Raw genomic sequence first — 20,533 nt, forward strand, 5'->3', positions numbered from 1 at the left:
AAAAAAAAGAAAAAAACAAAGATGAGAGGGTGTTTCTGCTAAACTGATCAGCCATGGAATAGTTAACGTTGGCATATACATTGTCATCGCTAGTCTTCTGATCTCACCTCTCTGGTCACAGCTCCCTGAGACCCGTCATTTCAGAAGTTTCAATTAACATTTAGAAGGCTTTCTTTATAACAAAAAACAGCTAAAATCTTTGTAAAAAGTTTTACATTTTTCCTGAGCAAGAAGAGTACCTCCCCAATCCAAACCAAAAAAAATTCCACTGAGATAGGAAAATCGAATTTATGCACTCTGAATCTTCGGTATCCCTGCCGTAATTTAAAGTTACTGATAATCCCACCCTATTATACTTTTATATCCATTTCAGATCAGTCTATAAACTCAGAACTCTTGCAGAGCATTATTATAATATTTAGCTAGATGATATATGAAAGCTACTTACAGTACAGATTCAATATGACTGTTCTGCACAGTATAATGCCGTGCTCATTCATACGACTGCAACAAATCGGTATTGAAACGTGAACTGCTTTATTCAAGATTAATATTAATGCAAAAGTAGGTTTGGTCCCGAAGTGTGTGTGCGGGGAGGGGAGGGGGAAGGAAGATATTTAGTGCAGCCCACTAACTGTTTGGGAATATACCAAGGAACTATTGAAATTGTGTTCTTTCGCTGTCTCTTTTAAAGTTACTGTTTGCCTAGGACCTGCAGTTAATGTGCACTCTTCCGCTTCTCGGTGATCAAGTGGTTGATTTTTAGTACAAGGATGTTTAGAATGTGCTGCATGTTGCCAAATAGATAGCTATTTTATGAATACTGGTAAGTTTGATAGGCTCGGATTTATGCCAACTCGTTCTCCTTGTTTGACTGCAGCCCGTGGCACACCGCTGGACCAGGGAATGCTATGCAGGCAAGTCTGGTACCCTTTGGCTACCAAACCACTCTGTAAAGTGAATCCACCTCCGCACCACAATTCGTAGTTCGCGATCTTCAGTTCTCTACTGTCTTTTATCCGCCTTCTTATTTCTGGCCATATTCTCCAGAGGCTTGAGTTTAGTCCCAGAGGAGTCCAGAAATGTAATAAAAACGACAACGCAGATAGCCTAATAAAGCTACCCGGCGCCATAATTTCCGTGCCTTTCTTTCCTCTGCACCAGATTTTCTCACATCAGCAATACCGCACGGCTGCCTGTCTCCACCTTTGCGTCGTTATCTGCCGTCACCATCATCTCTGCAGAAACCTTTAGCCATGTTTTATGTCTTCCCGCTCTAAACTATTTATTTCCTTTCTCCGGTCTCCCTCCAGCTCCAGCACGTGCAGAAGGGAGTTTGTGTTTTCTCCTGAATATAAAGGGCAACTCCATCCTGACAACGACCATAGCTCCTCGTGCAGATGAGGAGGCAGCCCACGAGTTCTCTCTCTGATTTTGAACCCTCCCCTAGACGTTTAGTGGGCTCCCTCACAAACCTCATTTTTAAAGTAGAAATTGCTTAATCTCCTCCAGTCCCGCGAAGGACCTCCTGCCTTTTGGACCAGCCTTCTTCTATCGCTGCAGCATTAGCTCTCCATTTCTTATCAAAGCTCATCTGTGGAGGTAGCTTTCGGCCTTCTCCCTACTTCGTCTCTCTCTGGCTACTGCTTATGATGTAGCCCAAACATTTTATTATTTAAAAAAAACAACAACAAACAGTCTGGTAGCACCTTAAAGACTAACAAAACATGTAGATGAGATCATGAGCGTTAGTGGGCACAACTCTGTGAAGCATTTGGGGCTACCGTTACATTTTGGGCTACTTTCCTGCGTTCCCCATGTAAGGCCACCCACGAGAATTCGTCCCCGCCGTCCTGCCCTAACCACAATAGAGGTTACAAAACAAGGAATAGTCTTGCAGCACCTTAGAGACTAACGGAACATAACTGGGCTACCCCTTTGAAGCTTTGGAACACAGTAAAGGCACGAGGGATGCAGCAAGGACTTAAGTGGGCAAGATACGTCTCAGAGACTTGCAATCAAGCCAGGGCTTTTGGCAAGATGTTTGAAGGACTGCAAAGGGCAAGTTGTTAAAACTTGGCAAAGGGAAGCCGGAGCAGGAGCAGGGGGATCAGCAGCAAAGGCAGCCCACTGAGAGCTCTGACCGCCAGTGAGAAAAAACAAGGAGGATTTCTCATGGAGAATCACGTATGTTTGGTGCTTGCAGTTCCTCACCCGTTTCCCGCTTCTGCTCTTGGGTGCAGAGAGGAACTGGCTCCTCCGCTCCCTTCTCCCGGACCCTGTCCCCCAAACCAATGCCATTGGCAGACGCAGTGATGGTGTCGCCCTGTGGGTGCCAGGCAGCAGAACATTGGCCGGGGTTACTTTCCCACAGCAAAAACATCAGATCAGGAAAGTGCTGAGGCTTTGGCGGGACAGCTGCTTTGCTGTCACAACCCAGGGAAGAGAAGATAAATGTCTAAGGAGGAATTTAGCCCAACTACCCCAGACCAGGTTCTGCCCCTACATCTCCCTGCTTTTGCCTCCACTCCAACCTTTGCTGTTCTGTTTCCATTTGCCCTTCTCCCCCAAGGCTGCTGGGACAATCTGTACAGTGCAGGGTGCCAAGAGCCAGTGAAGGAAACCCTTTATCTAATGGACACCACTTCAAGCCAGGGGGTTGTGAGCAGCGGCACCCCGACATCCAGCGCCCCTGTCACCCCCTGGTTATGTGCCTTCCCCCGCCCCCGCCTGTTGACCCCTCTCCTCCTGCTCTGTCCCCGCCTGGCGCGGGGAGCTGGTTCTGAGGGCGAGCCAGGGTCGAGCGAGGGCAGCTGCGAGGGAGCATGCGCAGCCGGCCCCGTGGCGCTCCCGGGCAGGTGCTGGCGCTGGGCTCGGGTCAGTCTAATCCCTGCGGGTGCAGCGAGGAGTCGCCATAGCCGGCGGCGCCACGCCATGGACAGCAGCCCCCCTTCCCCTGCCGAGGAGCCCGGCGCCGCGGAGGGGCGCAGCATGGTGCAGAGCCCGGAGCCGCTCGGGGCAGGGGGCACCCAAGTGCCGGGGGAGGGAGAGAGCGAGGAAGGGGCGAAGCCCCCCGGCCCCTGGCGGGAAGAGGCAGCCGAAGCTGAAGGGAAGGAGCAGGGGGCGCCCGGGGGCGCCGAGGAGGCAGGCGGCAGCCCCGAGGGGGGGAGCGGGCCGCCGGAGCGGGCCGGCGGGGAGAGCGAGGAGGGAGAGGGCGAAGCAGGCGCAGGGGGAAGCGGCGAGGGCGAAGGATCTGCAGAGGCGCCCGCGGAGCAGCGCAGCGGAGCAGAGACGCCGGGGGCGAGCATCGAGGAAGGGGGAGTCCCCGGGGCAGAAACTCCTCCGGCGGGGGCTGCAGGAGAGGAAGAGCACGAAGCAGGCGAGCCAGAGGAGGCGGCGGAGGAAGAAAAGCCCGGGGAGGGGTCCCGAGAGGCAGCAACCTCGGAGGGAGACGAGCCCGCGGAGGAGGAGAGCGAGGAAGGCGCTGGCAAAGATGCAGCGGCCGAAGAAAAGCCCGAGAGCGGGGACGAGGAGGATGCAGAGGGCGAAAGGAAGGACGGAGAAAGCCCCGGCGCTACCCCCGGGGGCGCAGAGCCCCAAGAGCCGGCGGCAAGTGGAGACCCCCCTGCGGCAGGAGACGCTTCAGGCCGGGCCCCCCAGGAGATGAGCGCAGCAGCGGAGCACGCCCGAGTCGGAGAGAGCCCCGAGGACACCCCAGCTGGGGATGAACTGAGCAATCACCTCGCAGACCCAAAGGCCAGCGGGGACCCCGAGGAGCCTGCGGGAGCGGAGAGAGACGAGGACGCGCTGGACGTGAACTGCACGCAGGCGGAGGAGGAGGAGGAGGAAGAGGCGGTGGCGGTGAGCGCTCCGGGAGACCCCGGGGAAGAGGCGCAAGAGCATGACATTTCCCTCTTCGTCAAGGTAACGCTACCTGCTTAGGTAGCCACTCGCAGCCTTGCGCTTCCCTTATCTGCCGCAGATCCTTCAGCTTGGGGAAGATTTGTTGTGTGGGCCCATGATTCCCGGCTCATGGGCTGGTGTTAGAGGTTTTGCTAGAGTCATGGAATGGTTGAGGATCTCTAGATACATCTCTCGCCGTGTGATGAAGTTAGTGACTCCTCTGTCCAGCCAAAAGTGTGTGGAGCTTTACTAAAGCAAGTAACATTGTGCTCAAGCTACAATAACACGGGATAGTTTGAGGGAGTTTCGGCTGGTTACCCCCATATTCCTTACAGAGTGCAGCTCTATGGGAGATGTGTATTTGCGGTTAGTAGTGACATTTAAATCCGCCAGTCGCAAATTCAGCTTCGAAAAGATGGCTTGCTTATTATTTATCCAACAAATAGTCTGCTAGAACTTTAAAGACTAGATGGCATCATGTTTTGCTAGTCTTTACTGTGCTACCAGACTACTTGTTTTTTTTTAAGCTTATCCTGTACAGACTAACTCGGCAACCTCTTTGAATTATTTAGCCGGAGAGATAAAGCTCCTTTGACTTTTCATTCCTTCTTGGTTAAACATAGTCATTGTTTAACGACATAGTCTTTGTGCTGAAAATCGGGCTTCTGATATTATTCTAATAATTAGTAACCCCAACAAGAAAAGGAAAAAGTGCAAAACTGGCAATAAGACAATTTCCCAAAGGGTTTTCGCCAACAGTTATTCTGACTGTTTTACTTTTTTGGTCTAGATATTTCTCTCTCTCCCTTTAAAAAAAGTTTGAAACTTTAGATCCCACTCTGGTTTGTTCATGAGGTTCTGTGTGGAGCTAATCATCCTAGTGTCAGAGCACATGAAATACATCAATGTGAGAATGCATTCTCACAACATTTTGTGAAGTAGAAAAATACTTGTTAAGGTTACTGGAAAGTTTTAAATCACCAAAGTAGGAGGAGGTAGAAGATGCACAGAAAAATACACAAGGTGTGACATTATAGGGACTTACTTGGAAGAAAATAGAAAATTCCGTTTTAAGAGCGTTGATAATACTATGTTACATTTATACAGCATGTTTTATGCTAACAATCAAGAAGTTTGACAAATAATGAAAATTAAAATGAATTTCAGATAATGTAGACAAATCTGGCAATTATGGATACAGGAAATATTTGCAAACAAATAATGTAATGAGTTAGTACATCAGTAAAAGTTATGCAGTTTACAGACATTTAAAACACCTATAATTCAAACAGGTGAAATCTAGATTAGAGAAAAATCAGTCAAAATAAACAATTGCTATATTTGTGGAATGTTATCTGAAATTAATTTCTGCCTGCTTGCTCAGTTCTACAAAACATAGCCGTGACTCTGAAGTCAGACCAGCAGAGGTGGACCCTTAGGCCTGCACTGTGAAAAACAAGTCCCTTTCAGCAGGGGAGGGCAGCAACCAAATTTAACAGGCACAACAGTGCTTAGCATGGAAGTTTGACCAAGTTAGGGCCAACCGTATAAACAAAGAAAACTAGGGGTCACTTTTGGTCTTACACTATTGGAAGTCATATTTCCCTTGCAGAATGTGCTACTTTTTCATTAGTTGGTCCCTTCTCCACCAGCACAAGGATGAAGTGGGAATTAAAAACACCCTCCCATTTGACAATGAATCCACAAAATCAAACAATTTATGGCTTGATTTCCTTCCCCCTTTTCACAAAGCTAGCTATACCAAACACAAATAGGCGAAAACCTTATTTTTACTAGAGCTATCGAGTCTTTTAATATCTAGTAATGATATAAGCAATAAGTCGACTAGTTGACTATCCGATAAGCAAATGTAGAAGTGCTTCACGGAGCCTGGGGTGAACTGGGGGACTCAAACAGTCCTCCGCTGGTTCCGCACCCCCTGCTTCTGAAATATACAAGAGCCATGGGAAGGCTCTTTTACATTTCAAAAGCAAAGCGTCCCCAGACCTATTTGAGTCCCCCGCTGGCCGTGCTCCCTGCAGTACTTCCACCTTTAAAATTTTGCAAGAGCCAGCAGGTCTCTTGCTACATTTCAAAGGTGGAGGTGGCCCTTCTTAATTAATCGAATAGTCGATACAAATTACATGGACTATTTGAGTTGATTACTCTAAATTTAACATCCTTAATATCCAGTGTACTGTATAAAGCCACATCAGAAAGATAAATGTTGTTCTTTATCCCACCCCTCTTCTTCCTCCCTACTCTCATAGCTTTTCCTTAAATTACACTCTTGGTTGAGTTATAAAATTGCTATAAATAACTGCTCTAGTATATTGATTTCCATTAGCTGAATACTAGAGTTGAAACTAATATTACTGGGAAAAAGCAGAAATCTATACAGTAAAAGTTGTATATTAAATTTTACTTTAAAAATGATTATGGGAAAATGTTACCTTATTTAATACGGGGGAGGAGGGAACCTTTTTTAGAGTTGGGGGCCACACACAAGCGAATAACAACGAAACAAAACAAAACACTCCTCACTGACATAGACACTCCCCACATTCCCCTCATACATCAGAGCCTGTGGGGGCCCAGGCCAGTAGATTCTTTGTGCTCCAGCACCATGATGAGGCAGCAGGGGGGCTGGAGCGCCAGTGCAGGCGCCTCAATACTGGGGGGAGCCCTGAGCCTCGGGGGCCGGATTTAGGCAAGCCAGGGGCCACATCCGGCCCCGGGGCCTTTGGTTACCCATCCCTGATTTAACAGATCTGCACCCTACGCATGTTCAGTCTTGTGTGCTTTCTTTAATGACAGTTACATCTTTACTTTTGTCAGCTCTGCAGAGCTAACTGACATATGGCAGAGAGAACTCTATTCTTCTCTGGCTCATAGCTCAAGAGAACTGTTAACTACCAATTGTAGGGCCATTTATGTGACTTTAATTCCTACTGTGATCATATCTATCAGTGAATGAAGCAGGATTGCACAGGTGTAATTAAGGACATAATGTGCAGCAGTTTCACCACTATAAATAAGGACAGTTTCTTACTTGCAGAAAGAGCTCAGTCTGATTTTCAAATTCCAGGCTGAGATTGGAGGTCTGTTAGTCAGAAAACATCTTTTTGCATGTCAAAAACTGATAGTATTTGATATGGATCATCATTTGAGACATAATAAATGCAGAATCCCATGTCATCACTTTCATAAAATGACTTTGGAAAGGCAAATCACATTTGGAGCATGATTTCAATCTTTGTAGAATATCCAATGGATCAAAGAATTGGAGAGCAGGACATACTAAGGATAACAATGTGAATTATAAGGATTAAGCATAGTTAATTGAAATGTTTGAATTTTTAAAAGGAAAGAGGAACAATTTCAGGGCTGATTTAACATTAGTATTTTAAGAAGGCTTGGAAAATAATACAGAGGCAGAGTGGCTACCAAAGAGCAGTGAGTACTGAGTGACTGCATCAGATCATAGATATAGTCAGGGATGGTCCTAGAGTGGTGCTGCAGGAGAGTCTGGGATGGTATTCCCGGAGTTAGTAAATAGCTGTTGCCAAAACTCGAGTTAAGAAACTGAGAAGGAAACCAAATTGAATCCAGGTGTTCTATTTGCAGCACAAAATGATCCCTCCCTGAAAACATTCCAACCCAGTGTATCCCAGGTCAGGTGCATATGCCTTCAGCCCACTGCTGCTCATTGTAACACCATTACACCAGCCTGTCATCTCTTCTGTGTTGGAAGGCCAGCAGTCATTTTCATTCCATTTAAATTTTTTTTCAACAAACTTTGCTGCCTGTTGTGCATAATAGGAGCTCTCTGTAAACAAAGCCACCTCATTGCCCTCCCTCATATTCCTCATTAAAACTTTCCTCTCCTATGATGCCTGTAGAAAATTCACTAATGATTGAGCAAAGGATGCTGCCCATTATCCTGACCACTATTGTCTCATTGTTACCTTTTGCTCCCCCTATGTTCTCCATTAATGGTGTTAATGAAGCATGAAATTAATCTAAGTTATTTAAACTCTTCTCTGTTGAAAACAGAAGGCAACAACAACTAATGAGAGTAGGAACCAGTACAGTATCCCAAGTTAGATTCTGCTCTCAGCTAAAGTATAAATCCAGAACAACTTGTGAATCTAATTTTGTGCTAGTGCAAATGAGAACAATTTGGCTCACTAAGTCTAAAAACAACAAAAAACATTTTATGATATTAATGAAAGATTGAAACAAGAACATTTCCTCCCTGAAAATTGGATTTCTGTAAAAAGCTTCCACCAATCATACTTGGCTCCATGTTGTCAAGATAGACCAGACAGACAATTTTGTGGCCAGGTCTTAAGGGTCAGATTATTAGGTGCCCAAATAATTTTAAAGATGAACATAGGTGCATATTATGGATGTTAAGAGGTGGGAAACTGGCTAATTGCAGTCAATACAATTTGTATCGGCTACACGATTACTCGATAATGGTAGGCTTCCTCAGTTCAGGAGCTATTCCTGCTACAACTCTGCAGTTTAAATATAGTAAGCAGCGGGTCCAGCAGCTCCTCTCTACAGAGGGTCTCAGTAGAGAGCTGGAACCCCCCCATAGATAAGGGCTGCTTCACAGCAGCCTCCCTCTGCCCCATTCTCCAGTTGCTGCCTCTGATAGAGGCAGCAGCGGGGGAGGGGAAGGTGGCACCATGCAGAGGTTGCTGGGGGAAACTGGCTTTTAAGATGGCTCCTCTCAGCACCAGCTCCTGCTTCCCCACCCCTGGCTGCCTCTCTGATACAGAGGCAGCAAGGGGTGGAGGAAATGTGAGTAGTCGACTCAATTACTTGCTTACATCCCTAGTGTATATTGGGATTTGCTAAAATGCCTAGGCATCTAATTCCTACTAGATGACTATCTGTATCTTTAAGTGTCTAAATATCTTTAAAACCTGGTCATAAGTGCCCAGGATACACAAGAAGTCTGTTGCAGACCTGGAAATATTAGTTTGAGGCATAGCTTCACAAAAAGGTTAGAAAAAATAAGTAAGTATAACAACTTTTTAAATTCTGAATTACCAGTACAGGTTGCATCTCCTAAAATCAGAATTCTCTGGTCCAGCAACATCCATGGTCTGGCAGGACCACAGATGTTCCTAGATCAGACATTCCTAGTGGCAGGAGGGCAATCCAAGATGGGCTGGGCTGAAGCAGCGGGACAGGATAGGGACTGGAGCTGGCAGCAGCCCCCGACAGCCTGCTGCACTGGGACCGGGTGTGGGCAGCCCCCGGCAGCACAGGACTGGGCCAGTGACTGTTTGTGGCAGTGTGGACGCTTGCGCCCTCAGCAGCATGAAGCAGCGGGACCGGGGCTAGAAACATCCATAGCAGCCCATGGTAGCATGGTGCCGGAGCCCTGGACAACCTGCAGAAGCTGCCATGTGGCTTGAACCAGAGCTCAAGCCCTTGGCAGCACCCAACAGCCCGACCAAGGCTAGAGCCAGCTCCTGGCAATGTGCGCTGCTGGAGCCTTCAGGCAGTCAAGCTGGGGCAGCAAATAGGACCAACAACCCAGTAGGAAGCCCGGCAGGGGCTAGAGCTAGAGATAGTGCCCTCTCCCCAGCTGGCAGAGTCAGCGGCTGGAGGCTGTGGAAGGGAACCTTCTCTGGTCTGGCAAATGGCCGGATCAGGAATATCCAACCTGTACCATCATCTCTCAACATGACACTTCCCATTTAAAAATAAAGTTGTCAGTTTATTTTGGGGCTGTGGTAAAAAAATAATGGCCAACAGCCACTGCAGGCCCTGGAGCAAAGTGTGCTAAGTCAGTCCTTAGCACCACCCAGCTCGCGTGTTCCCCTCCTAACCCCTCAGAACCATGGAGAGCAGTGAAGCAATCTCTGGTGCTCCTGTGGCTAAAAGGGGCTTGAGGCTCGGCTGCTGTCGTGCCCAGAGTTCCGGACCCCTTTGAATCTCCCGGCCCTGTGGCAGTTGCCCCTTTTGCTCCTCCCTCTCCACCCTCTGTTGGCAGGCCTACCCAGTGTAGTAAAAACTACCACCTCTCTCATTCTAGGGCACATTTATGCTTCAGCTGGATTCACTGCTGGCTGTACTGTTACCATCCTTAGGCATACTGGGAGATCACTCAGTGGAAACCAGGGATTTGTGACTTCAGGGGCCATAAAACAACCATATGAGAAGGGTGAAGGAGATTTTCAAAGGCTCCAGTGGCTGCGACACACTCAACTCCCATTAAAAGCAATGAGGAATCCTGTGGCATCTTAAAGATAAACGATTTATTTGGGTATAAACTTTCATGGGTAAAAACAACTTCATCAGATGTATTGAGGAAGTGGGATTTACCCACAAAAACTTATGCCCAAATAAATCTATTAGTCTTTAAGGTACTACAGGAACTCCTTGTTGTTTTTCCAGATAAAGACTAACACAGCTATCCCTCTGAGACTTAACTCCCATTGATTTTCTGTGGGATATGAACACCTAATCACCATAAGTATGTGCCTTTGCAAATATTTTCTGGTAAGTTTAAAATTGACTAGGAATTGAATACTGCTTCTAATCTTCCTATGTAGAATATTAGCATCATAATTTTACACCCAGTTCATTTAAAAACATGCCTGCCCATTTTGCAGACTAAAGGGTTTTGGGAAAGTTCAGATAAGCTTGCATGCTGATTCCGAGCATAGCAAATCATTTGAGATTTGCCTAAGATGACCGGATTTGTTAAATGCAAAGCCAGGACACACCACTGTGGAGTGAGTGGAGGAACATTTGATTAGATTTAGACAGTGGGAAATTTTCTTGCATCCTACCTGTTCTCTAAGGCTACAGCTACACTGCTGGTTTTTTGCGGAAGATATGCAAATTTGCTCGCATTTGCATATCTTCTGATTCTTTTTGCGGAAAAGGATTTGCTGCTATTTGGCCAACATTTCCAATGGAGCCAAATGTTGGGGAAAAAACCCTCTTTCGCAAGACCCCTTATTGCTTGTAAATCAAGGTTTACAGGGTCTTGCGAAAGAGGGGTCTACACGGTGCCAAATAGCGGCAAAACCTCTTCCACAAAAAGAATCAGAAGATATGCAAATGTGAGCGTGATTTGCATATATTCTTCTGCAAAAAAAATGGCAGTGTAACCATAGCCTAACTGTTTAATTAAAATAATCAAACCTCCAAGGACAAGATGCCTTTATCTAGTTTTGTACAGCTACCATTGTAGCTTCCTTTTTTCCTGGTAGCTGCTAAGCCCAGTTGAGTTCTCATGTGTAGATTATATCTGCCAGTTTCTTATGTTTTCCCAGCGCTATTGCCTGCAGCCCATGGACCCCCCATTTGCACCCTACCCTCATGCACCTGTCATGCAATGGGGCACTGGAGCCCCATGCTTCCTACTCCTTCCCCCCCAAATCTCCTGACTTGTGCTCCGTCCCCACTCCTCTCCCATCTTTCCAGAGCTTCAACAGCTGCAAACAGCTGATTTGTGGTGTTCCAGCATTGGGAGGAAGTGGGAAGAGCAGAGATGGAGTGTCAATCAGTGGATTCGTGGTGCTCCAAGAGTGCTGGGAGGGAGGGGGAGAAGTAGGAAGTGTGGGTGCTAGTGCCCTGGGTGTGAGAGGCAAGTGGGAGGCTATTTAGGGGGTCCATGGTCCCACAGGTGGAGTCACAGTGGGCTACTGGTTGCCGGTCACTGTTATACAGTCTTCCAATTGCGCCCCATAATTCATATCATAAGCCAGCCCCACTTTAAAAAGGAAGTAGCCAGAAAAGAGAGTCATTGCCACAGGCAGAGCACCAGCATAGCTCAACCTTACATCAGGGAATGGGTGAGGAAAGGACAATTCCCCTTCAGTTTGCTTGTTTTAATGAAAAAAGAACAAAACCAAACCGTGCTTTCATTCAATCTGGCCACCTGAGACTGTCCATCACAGCAAGGACAATTCCTGTAAAGTAGCCATTTATTTATAAAATATTTGTATTTGCAGTTTGTAATCTTGTATATGTTTTGAAGTGCTTAGTTTGCAGAAACACTTGTGTGCAGTAGTTAAACACATTAGCCAGGAATTCTGTTTTATTCCTAAAACTGCCTCCCAAAACAGGAAACTGGCCTACTTCCCACAAGCATTTGCCTTTTCTCAGCTATTTTGTTGGATGGAGTAGGGCAATTTAGGTTTCCATAATACAGCTTAAGAGGAGCTGGCATTATAAATTCCTTTCATAACTCTTCAGGATATTGTGTATACTCTATGCACTGGTTGCAAATGCTTATAGATTTGACTACTTATAGTCTTTTTTAGCTAATTAAAGTTGTGCATTTTTAGAGTAAAGGGCCCAACATACTTTTGTTTGCCAAATTTTACACAGGTTTTAAGGAGGTATGAAATGGAAAGTCCTTGTTTCAATAGCAGTACAAACAGTTTATTAATTCTAAAAGTTTGGGAGGGAGGTGGTTCATCTTTACTTATGGTTATAATTGCTCACTCTGTCTTTTTCCTCAAAATTACAGATAAATATATTCCTTGAGTCTGTTTACTGAAAAATAGCTTTAAAAACGATACACTGAAATGTCTCTTTCAAGCCCTTCTCCAAAAATAGAGAAATTAAGACACAACCACAAAATTATAGTTATCTTAAAGTGGTCACATATGTGATGCTCAATCCACTACTGGGTTGATTTTTTTTCATGATCCCTGCAAACATCTTGAGTTCCCTTTCTGCCCTTTAATTGAGGATTACAAATTATAAGATGAATCCATTTTGTTTATTTGGCTGAAGACTGTAAAGGCCCCAAGAGTGCTTTATGCACACAATACTGTATCATTCTCCAGCACCTACTCTGTAATGTCACTGCAAATGACTTCTTGGTCTAGAACTATTTTAGTTAGAAAGCATTAAAATCAAGAACGGAATATTTTATGTCCTCACAACCATGTTTTTGAATATTAATTACTTTCATTTATGGAATTAGCGTGTGTTTTACTTTAAGCATGTGCTTAAGTCACATTGGCCTTAATCACTCTGATGAACAGAGACAAAATCTTAATCTGGGGTGAGGGCTCTATCTTATGTTCCTTGTAATTGATACTACCTGTAGTGGTAGTATTTACAGGTGCCTCACACACTTGGGTTATGTCTACACTGTAGCCTTCTTCCGGAAAAGCTTATGCAAATGAAGCGCAGAGTGGAATATCACTGCGTTTCATTTGCATAATTAATGAGCAACCACTTTTGCACAAGAGGCTTCTGTGCAAAAAGGAGCTGTATCGATGGCTCCTTTTTGTGCAAAACCCCCCTCTTGCGCAAGAGTCGTTTTTCTTGAAAAAATGAGGAAGAACAGCTCTTGCTCAAGAGGGGGTTTTTGCACAAAAAGGAGCCTTCTACACAGCTCCTTTTTGCACAAAAGCCTCTTGCGCAAAATGGCTGCTCGTTAATTATGCAGATGAAGCGTGGAGATATTCCCTTCCATGCTTCATTTGCATAAGCTTTTCCAGAAGAAGTCTACAGTATAGATGTAGCCATGGTGTGTATGGCATTGCTTACAGTCATTGCATGCAGTCGCTGTGCTGCATTTTTTGTCTCAATTTTTTATGGCTCCATGATTTAGTTTTTTGTTTTTTACAGTTCTCACTCATGGACTCATACACACAGCTCTATTTTTAAAAGTTTAAGAAAATGTTTTTCTAGTTATTATGAGGCCATGCAAAGGGTACACAGCCTTGCGATAATGATTATTAATGTGAGAGTCGAAAGAGAAGCTCCTCTTAGATCGGGGTCCTATTGTATTGCACGCTCCAGGAGACAATCCCCACTCTACAGAGAATGTACAATCTTAATACAGTACAAGCAAATATTATCATCTCCATTTTACAGGTTGGGAACTGAAACTCAAAGATTTAGGTCTTGAACCTGAAAGGTATTTAGATGTCAAAATCAATGGGAGTTAGGAGCCTAAATATCTTTAAGAATTCTGGATCTTATTGACCCTTTGTCACTGTAGGTGTTTCAGATAGGTTTCTGAATATTTTGATTCCTTGGACTAAAATAAAATGTAACCCTAACTAGTCTCTAATGTCAAATTTTCTGAAGAAAATCACATCTCTCTTGGTTAGAACACAAGTTATTTTAAGGAGCATAATTAAATGGCATATGAAGGTTATATGATTTATTTTTTGTTGCTGATAGTAAAATGTCATGAGGTGATAAGGAGTTGTTTGCATTTCCATTCGCTATGTTTATTCTACTCATAAAAGACTGGAGTTGAACGATTACATGCCAGTTGATTATTTCAGTGATTTCAATTTTTTAACATTTCTGAAAACTATTTTTAATGTTCCAGATTATTTTTCTTTCTCTCTCTCTCTCTCTCTCTCTCTCTCTCTCTCTCTCTCTCTCTCTCTCTCTCTCTCTCTCTCTCTCTCTCTCTCTCTCTCTCTCTCTCTCTCTCTCTCTCTCTCTCTCTCTCTCTCTCTCTCTCTCTCTCTCTCTATATATATATATATACACATACATATACACACATACATATACACAAAAGTTTTTCCTGTGGGATGACAGAGTGACATCATCACATCACTCTGTGTCCCATAGGCTCCACCCTCCCACAGCCTCCCTGCCCCATATACTGTTCCGGGACTGGCAAAGCTGCCGGGCAGCCCGGCTTGGGCAGATTCCTCCTTCCAAAAGTCTGCGGGCAGGACCCTTCAGAGATGGAATCTGCTCAGGCCGGGCTGCCAGGTGGCTTTGCCCATCCCCAAATAATGTCTGGGGCAGGGAGCGATTTCATCCAGGGACTGGGCATCACTTTAGATCAGCCTACCACTGGGAATGGGGCTGCGGCAGTGCTGCCGCCATTGCTTAGAGGGGGAAACCCCAGGTAGAGGCTCGAGGGTGGCTTGACCTGGAGACTATGGGTGCCTTCCTGGTGGCCAGAGGTGCTATGCGGGAGCAGGCTCATAGGGGAAATGCGTGGGGCCTGGTGGCCAAAGGAAGGTGCTGTGTGCCAGACTGGCCTAGGTGGTCCCCTGCTTGGAGGAAACAACCACTGCACCATGTTCCCTTCCGGCAGCTACCTGTGGTGAGTGACCACATGCGTGGGGTGGGCTGAGCTTTGGCTCTCTGCCTGGGGACGTGGGACACATAAGGTTGCCAGATGTCCAGTATTGAGCCGAATAGTCTGGTATTTTCGTCTCCTGTCAGGTAAAAAAAATACAGAATATACTGGACACCTAAAATGTCCGGTATTTTCTGATTTTTTTTCCCCAGCTAGGAGGTGAAAATCCTGAGTGCTTACCTGGTTCTGCATGGGAGCTGTCTGGCCCAGAGCAGGGAGACAAGATGGTGGATGGCCACTGGCAGCTGTTAGGGCCAAAAAGCCTCAAAAGCCTCTGCATGATGGTGCCTGAAAACCCTCCTTATTGCACGTCCACCACCCGCTTTCCATTCCTCATGTGTGTCCTCAGCCCCTCTCCTGTCCCCTCACAGACTTCTATTCCCCCTTCTCAACCTGGCATCCCAAAGGAACCCCTTCTCTAGCCCCTTTCTATTTCCTCTGCCCACAGAGGGTATGTCTACACAGCAAAGTTATTTCAGAATAACGGCCGTTATTCCAAAATAACTGTGCGAGCATCTACACAGTAATTCCGTTATTTTGAAATAATTTTGAAATAACGGACTACTTATTCCAACTTCTGTAAACCTCGTTCTACAAAGAATAACGCCTATTCCGAAATAGCTATTTTGAAATAAGGCGTGTATAAATGCTCCACTTCTGTTATTTTGAATTAGCCTCTCACTAGGGCCATTCTACGTTATTCCTCCTGGGGCTCTAAACCGAGTTAGGACATCTACATTAGGGAAGCCTGCCTCAGACTAATTTTGAGGCTTCCCTGCAGTGTAGATGTGCTATTTCGAAATAAGCTATTTCAAAATAACTATCCAGAGTAGCTTATTCCGAAATAACTGTGTGGTGTAGAGATGTAGTCAGACATTCCCATTTCGCACTTCACAGAACCCCAGCAACAGCTCCTTTGCTGCCACTTCTCTCCAGGCAGCTGCCCAGATCCTGCTGTCACATCACCCGGAGCAACCTCCCCCACAGAAATTCCTGCATATGGGCCTGGTGCTGTTTCTTTGCTGGTTAGATTGCCTGTTTGTGGAAGGGGGCAGGCTGTGCGTAGGGAGGGAGGAAAGGGGATAAGAGTGTATGTGGGGATGGGCGGTGCATTAAGGCGGGATGGTGGGAGTGAGGGGGATATAAGAATGGAGGCAGGGGGATGGGCAGGGTGAGGAAGGGGAGGGATTGGGAAGGACGGTGGTGTAGGAATAGAAGAAAGAGGTGGGAGCAGGGATAGGCAGTGTGGGGTGAGGAGTGGGAGGGGTTAGAGAGGATGGGTAGATGTAGGAATGGAGGTGGGGAATGGGGGTGTAGAAATGAAGGATGAAGTGCAGCTAAGGATGGATGGAAGGGGATGGGCAGGGTGGGGATGGGGTGTAGGAATGGGGGTATAGGAATGGAGGATGGGTGGGGCTAGGGATGGAAGAAGGGGGTGGGCTGTGGGCCATGGACTATTTTATTGGCGGGGTGGGGCAGGAGTGAGAAGGGTGCAGGCAGGGGGGCCTGCCTGGTGATTGAAGGGCACGAGAGGATGGGATGGGCTGAGAGTGTTTGGATAGAGAGGCCCTTCCAGGGGTGTGATGGATGGGAGTGGAAACGGGTGCGAGTGACTTGGGGCTATGCAGAGCTTAGCCAGGCTCAGTACAAGATTAACAGGCTGTCTTGTCGTGAAAACAGCCATCAAGAGGAGGGGTTGGCGAGCGTAGTGAGCAGGAGGCTCAGCCCACTAGTTTTTGCAAATGAAATATTAATGCTTTACACAATGCGTGTCATTTTAATTATGTGTTTAAAACCTGCTTATGATAATACATTTACATTTTATAAAGCATTTTATATAAATTAATAGTTTGATGCTCATTGTCAATGTGTTGAGATGATATGCATGTGAAGAAGAAAGCCTGAGTTTCCCTTGAGAGGGCTAACTCAGACATAAAATGCCCCATTCCATGGAAGGCTCAGATACAGGTGTGGGAAGAAAATTGTTGCTCAGACTATACAGGGAGGAGTTTTGCCTCCTTCCATTTCTCCTTTTACAAAACCTTAAAAACAGAACTGTTTTATATCATTAGCTTAATTACTGGGAGTTCCTTATTTCCTTTTCCTGCTTATCAGGATGGGAAGTTTTGGCACTGGCAGACCAAAGCTGCTCTGGTTATGATGTTTCTCTCCGATTCAGTTTCCATTCATAAACAAATTTCAGAATACAGTATAACACTATTACATTTTTCATCTGGGACCAAAGTGGAATATAGGATAATAATGGTCATTTCGTGAGTTCAACAAGAGTGGAATAAAATATCTAAAATATAGGTCATTATCATTGGCATGGGACTTGGTTTCTTAGAAATAATAAAATAGAATAAAAAAAGTGTTTCCACTTTAGACCCTGCTGATATTATGGCATGTAATAATTTCTGAAACCATTTTTAACCTCAAACCAGGTTCTAATACAACTTGGTTTCACTCACAGCAGGACTACAGGCTACTGTATCCAATGGGTTTGCAGTGTTTCCAAGTTCTGCAATATCTGATGTTTCTTCTTAAAGTCCCAGGCTTTAGAGTGGAGCAATTACATGAAAATCTGAGATGCCATTAAATAAATAAGGCAGCTAGGCCTTGCAGTTGTATACAAAAGTTAGGGGGGGGGGGGGGGGGAAGAGCAGGCAAATACAATCCCCAAATTTGTCACTGAAAAAAAACCATTATTTTTAAATCAAACTTTTATGTTTGGGGGCTTGAATCCTGACTTTTGAACACTTGGGATTAATTAGTCTGCATCAGGTTTTCTAGAACATGCTTTTACTTTGCTAAATTGTTAATTCCCATAGATGACAAAGTCTTTTTAAAAAGGGGGAGGGAGGGAGAAAGAGAGAATACACTGCACTGTAAAAAGAGATCACTTCTGCCAACCCCCCCATTACCATTTTGCTTCTTGAGCTATTTTACATTACCAATATTTCACTAGCTAATGCACCCAGATTTCATCAGTGCTTTGTGGGAAGTTCTGAACTGGGTCCCGCTGAAGCCAACTAGTCTTTTATTTGTAACATTCTGCATAAATATTGCATTTATTTTCTACTCAAAATGAAAGAAGCACCCCACCCAATTTAAAACAAACAAGCAGATAAACAAAACAATCAGCCTCTTGGTTCATCTTCCCTACTTGGTCCAAATTTAGGAATTAGGATTATCATTGCAAGATTGCTTTCTTGTTCACCTCACCACACCCTCACCAGTTTTTCAACTCTGCAATTTATTAAAGCTTTTTTTTCCCTTTCAAGGTAAATGATAGATATTTTATTAATGTAGTTTTTGCATGTAGATCAAAACATTATGGCTGTACAACATGTTAAATATCATGTTAAGACATTAAACAGGATGTCATTAAAATACCACCGAATCTGTTTTTCCCAGACCTATAATGTGTTCCAAAGTATAATGTGCTTTTGTTGCAGTAATTCCCTGTAAGAATTTAACAAGGATATAAGTTTTTTGTCTTGATGTAAAATGTTCAGCTGGTATTTTGCCATGTTATTAACTACGGATTAGAAATAGCATTGAGGTATTTAAACCATAATTCTTGTAACAGGATAAATAGCTAATAGCATTTGGTTTGTTGCTTGTGTACTTGTACCTTGGCCATGGTCCATCTAACACAAACACAGACAAATCTAAGTCTCCCTTTCGCCAGAATTCACAATGAAGGGATATTTGGGTTTTGAACTATGTGGGGTAAAAGTATCAAACCCTTTAATCCAGTGATCTATATATGGTTACAGCATTTCTAAATGTTGACAGAACCACAGATTGCTAGCCATGCACAGTTTCAGAGCACTTAGTTTTCTTTGGCTTTCATTGCCTATGTTTGTGTAGGTTTTGAAATCTAAGAATACAGCTAGGTGAAGAGAAGAGTTAAGAAAAGCAATATAGTGTCGTTCTTAAAAACATCTTTCTTTTCCAGTAGGGTTATTTCTGCGGTGGTTAAAGCAGATTGAAACAGGAGGGACTCCCATCTCAGCAGCTAAGATAGGAGCAGTAGGGAAACAATGCTTAACCAAACCAGGGAGAAGAAGGTTTTGTTGCTGCCACAACTTTTATGTTAACACTTGTCTCTACAAATGACGCTCCCAACAGTGAACGAGTGCATTGAGTTTTAAGCTGTGTAAGGAATTTAGCCACATTTTCCACTACAGTGAAATATCTTCCATTTTGAATGATTCATATAGTCCAAGTACAGAAGGGACCATTATGATTATCTAATATGACGTCCTGTCTAACATAGGGCATAAAACCCCACAATAATTCTTCTTGGAACTAGAGCACATCTTTTAAATAAATCCAGTCTTGATTTAAAATCATCTGTGTTGAATGATGAATGAATGGCTAGATCACTACGCTGCTTTGTAAAAATCTTAACCACTGTGCTTAACAGTCATCTATGGAATCTATTGTAAAATATGTTGAAAACAGTCATTAAAAGGAATGCTGGCTTTTGACAGGACCTACAACAAGCATCATTAGTGTAATGTACAAAGTCTTCTTGTAATTATACTTGTAAGTTTGGCGATAATTGTTTAATAAGACTTTAATGTACAGAAAATTAATATAAGACTATTGCATTTTAAATGTTCAACACACATTTCTTGCAGATTTTCTAAATATAGTAATAAAATAATCTTTGGAAAAGCAACTATAATTGTTGAATTCAGGAGTTGTCCATAAAAGAATAATGGAAAGGTATAACTTTTACTAATGGGAAATTGGTACTTTATTTGCAGATAGGATTGTTAAAGCCGCTTTGAGACAGAGTAACATAATTACAAACTTCTTATTACTGGGATAATCAGTTACTTATTAATGATTACTTTACTATAGTTTGTTCAGCCCCTCCCAGACTGTAGAAAACACACTGAAGAGTTTACAATCTCAGGACAATAGAACAATCCATCCTCAGAGCAATAAGACTGGAGGGAGGAAATCTTTGCACTGCAGAGCATGGAATTTCTCCCAAATCATTCTTTTTCCACACAGTTGAAGTAACATGCTGGCTCTTGTGCTCCCATTCTCCCTATTACTCTCTGGCAGACTGGCTTCACTGGAACAGTCCTGCCTAGTTTTCTGGCTGTGGCTGCCCCCTGAACTCCATTAAAGGGAGGGAGCAGGGACACCATTTCAGATTTTGGTGTGTGTGGGGGGGGGGGGGGGGGGGGGGGACGGGACCTGTACATGTCGTGCTGGGGCGGGGGGAAGAGTGGGGTGGCAGACTGAGGACAGCAGATTCAGTTGTATTACTGAGCATGCTCAGTACAAGCCAAGCAACAAATTGGGGGAAGGGTCAGACCCCATCTGCCCATCCCCCCTCCACGTCACCTTTTTCCAGGGGCTATTAAGACAATGGAAAAAATTATTTTTTTGGCAGAAAACTTAGCAATTAGCTGACAGGATCACTGTATCTAATTCATATGTAAAATAAATAAAATTAAATATTAGATCCACTCAGCTCTAATAATAACA

The 20,533-nt window shown here is 44.5% G+C and overlaps 1 protein-coding gene across 1 annotated transcript in view; it reads left to right on the forward strand.

The window, feature by feature from the left end:
* Positions 1-2,828: 2,828 nt before the first annotated feature.
* Positions 2,829-20,533, forward strand: part of CLIC6 (chloride intracellular channel 6) — a 51,724-nt gene continuing 34,019 nt past the window's right edge. Inside the window, exon 1 of the mRNA XM_006126010.4 lies at positions 2,829-3,924. Within this exon, the coding sequence (XP_006126072.3) occupies positions 2,935-3,924 (990 nt within the window). The 5' untranslated portion in view covers positions 2,829-2,934. The remainder of the gene's footprint in view (positions 3,925-20,533) is intronic.

The sequence above is a fragment of the Pelodiscus sinensis genome, chromosome 1 (genome assembly GCF_049634645.1).
Source record: "Pelodiscus sinensis isolate JC-2024 chromosome 1, ASM4963464v1, whole genome shotgun sequence".
NCBI classification, from domain to species: domain Eukaryota; kingdom Metazoa; phylum Chordata; order Testudines; family Trionychidae; genus Pelodiscus; species Pelodiscus sinensis.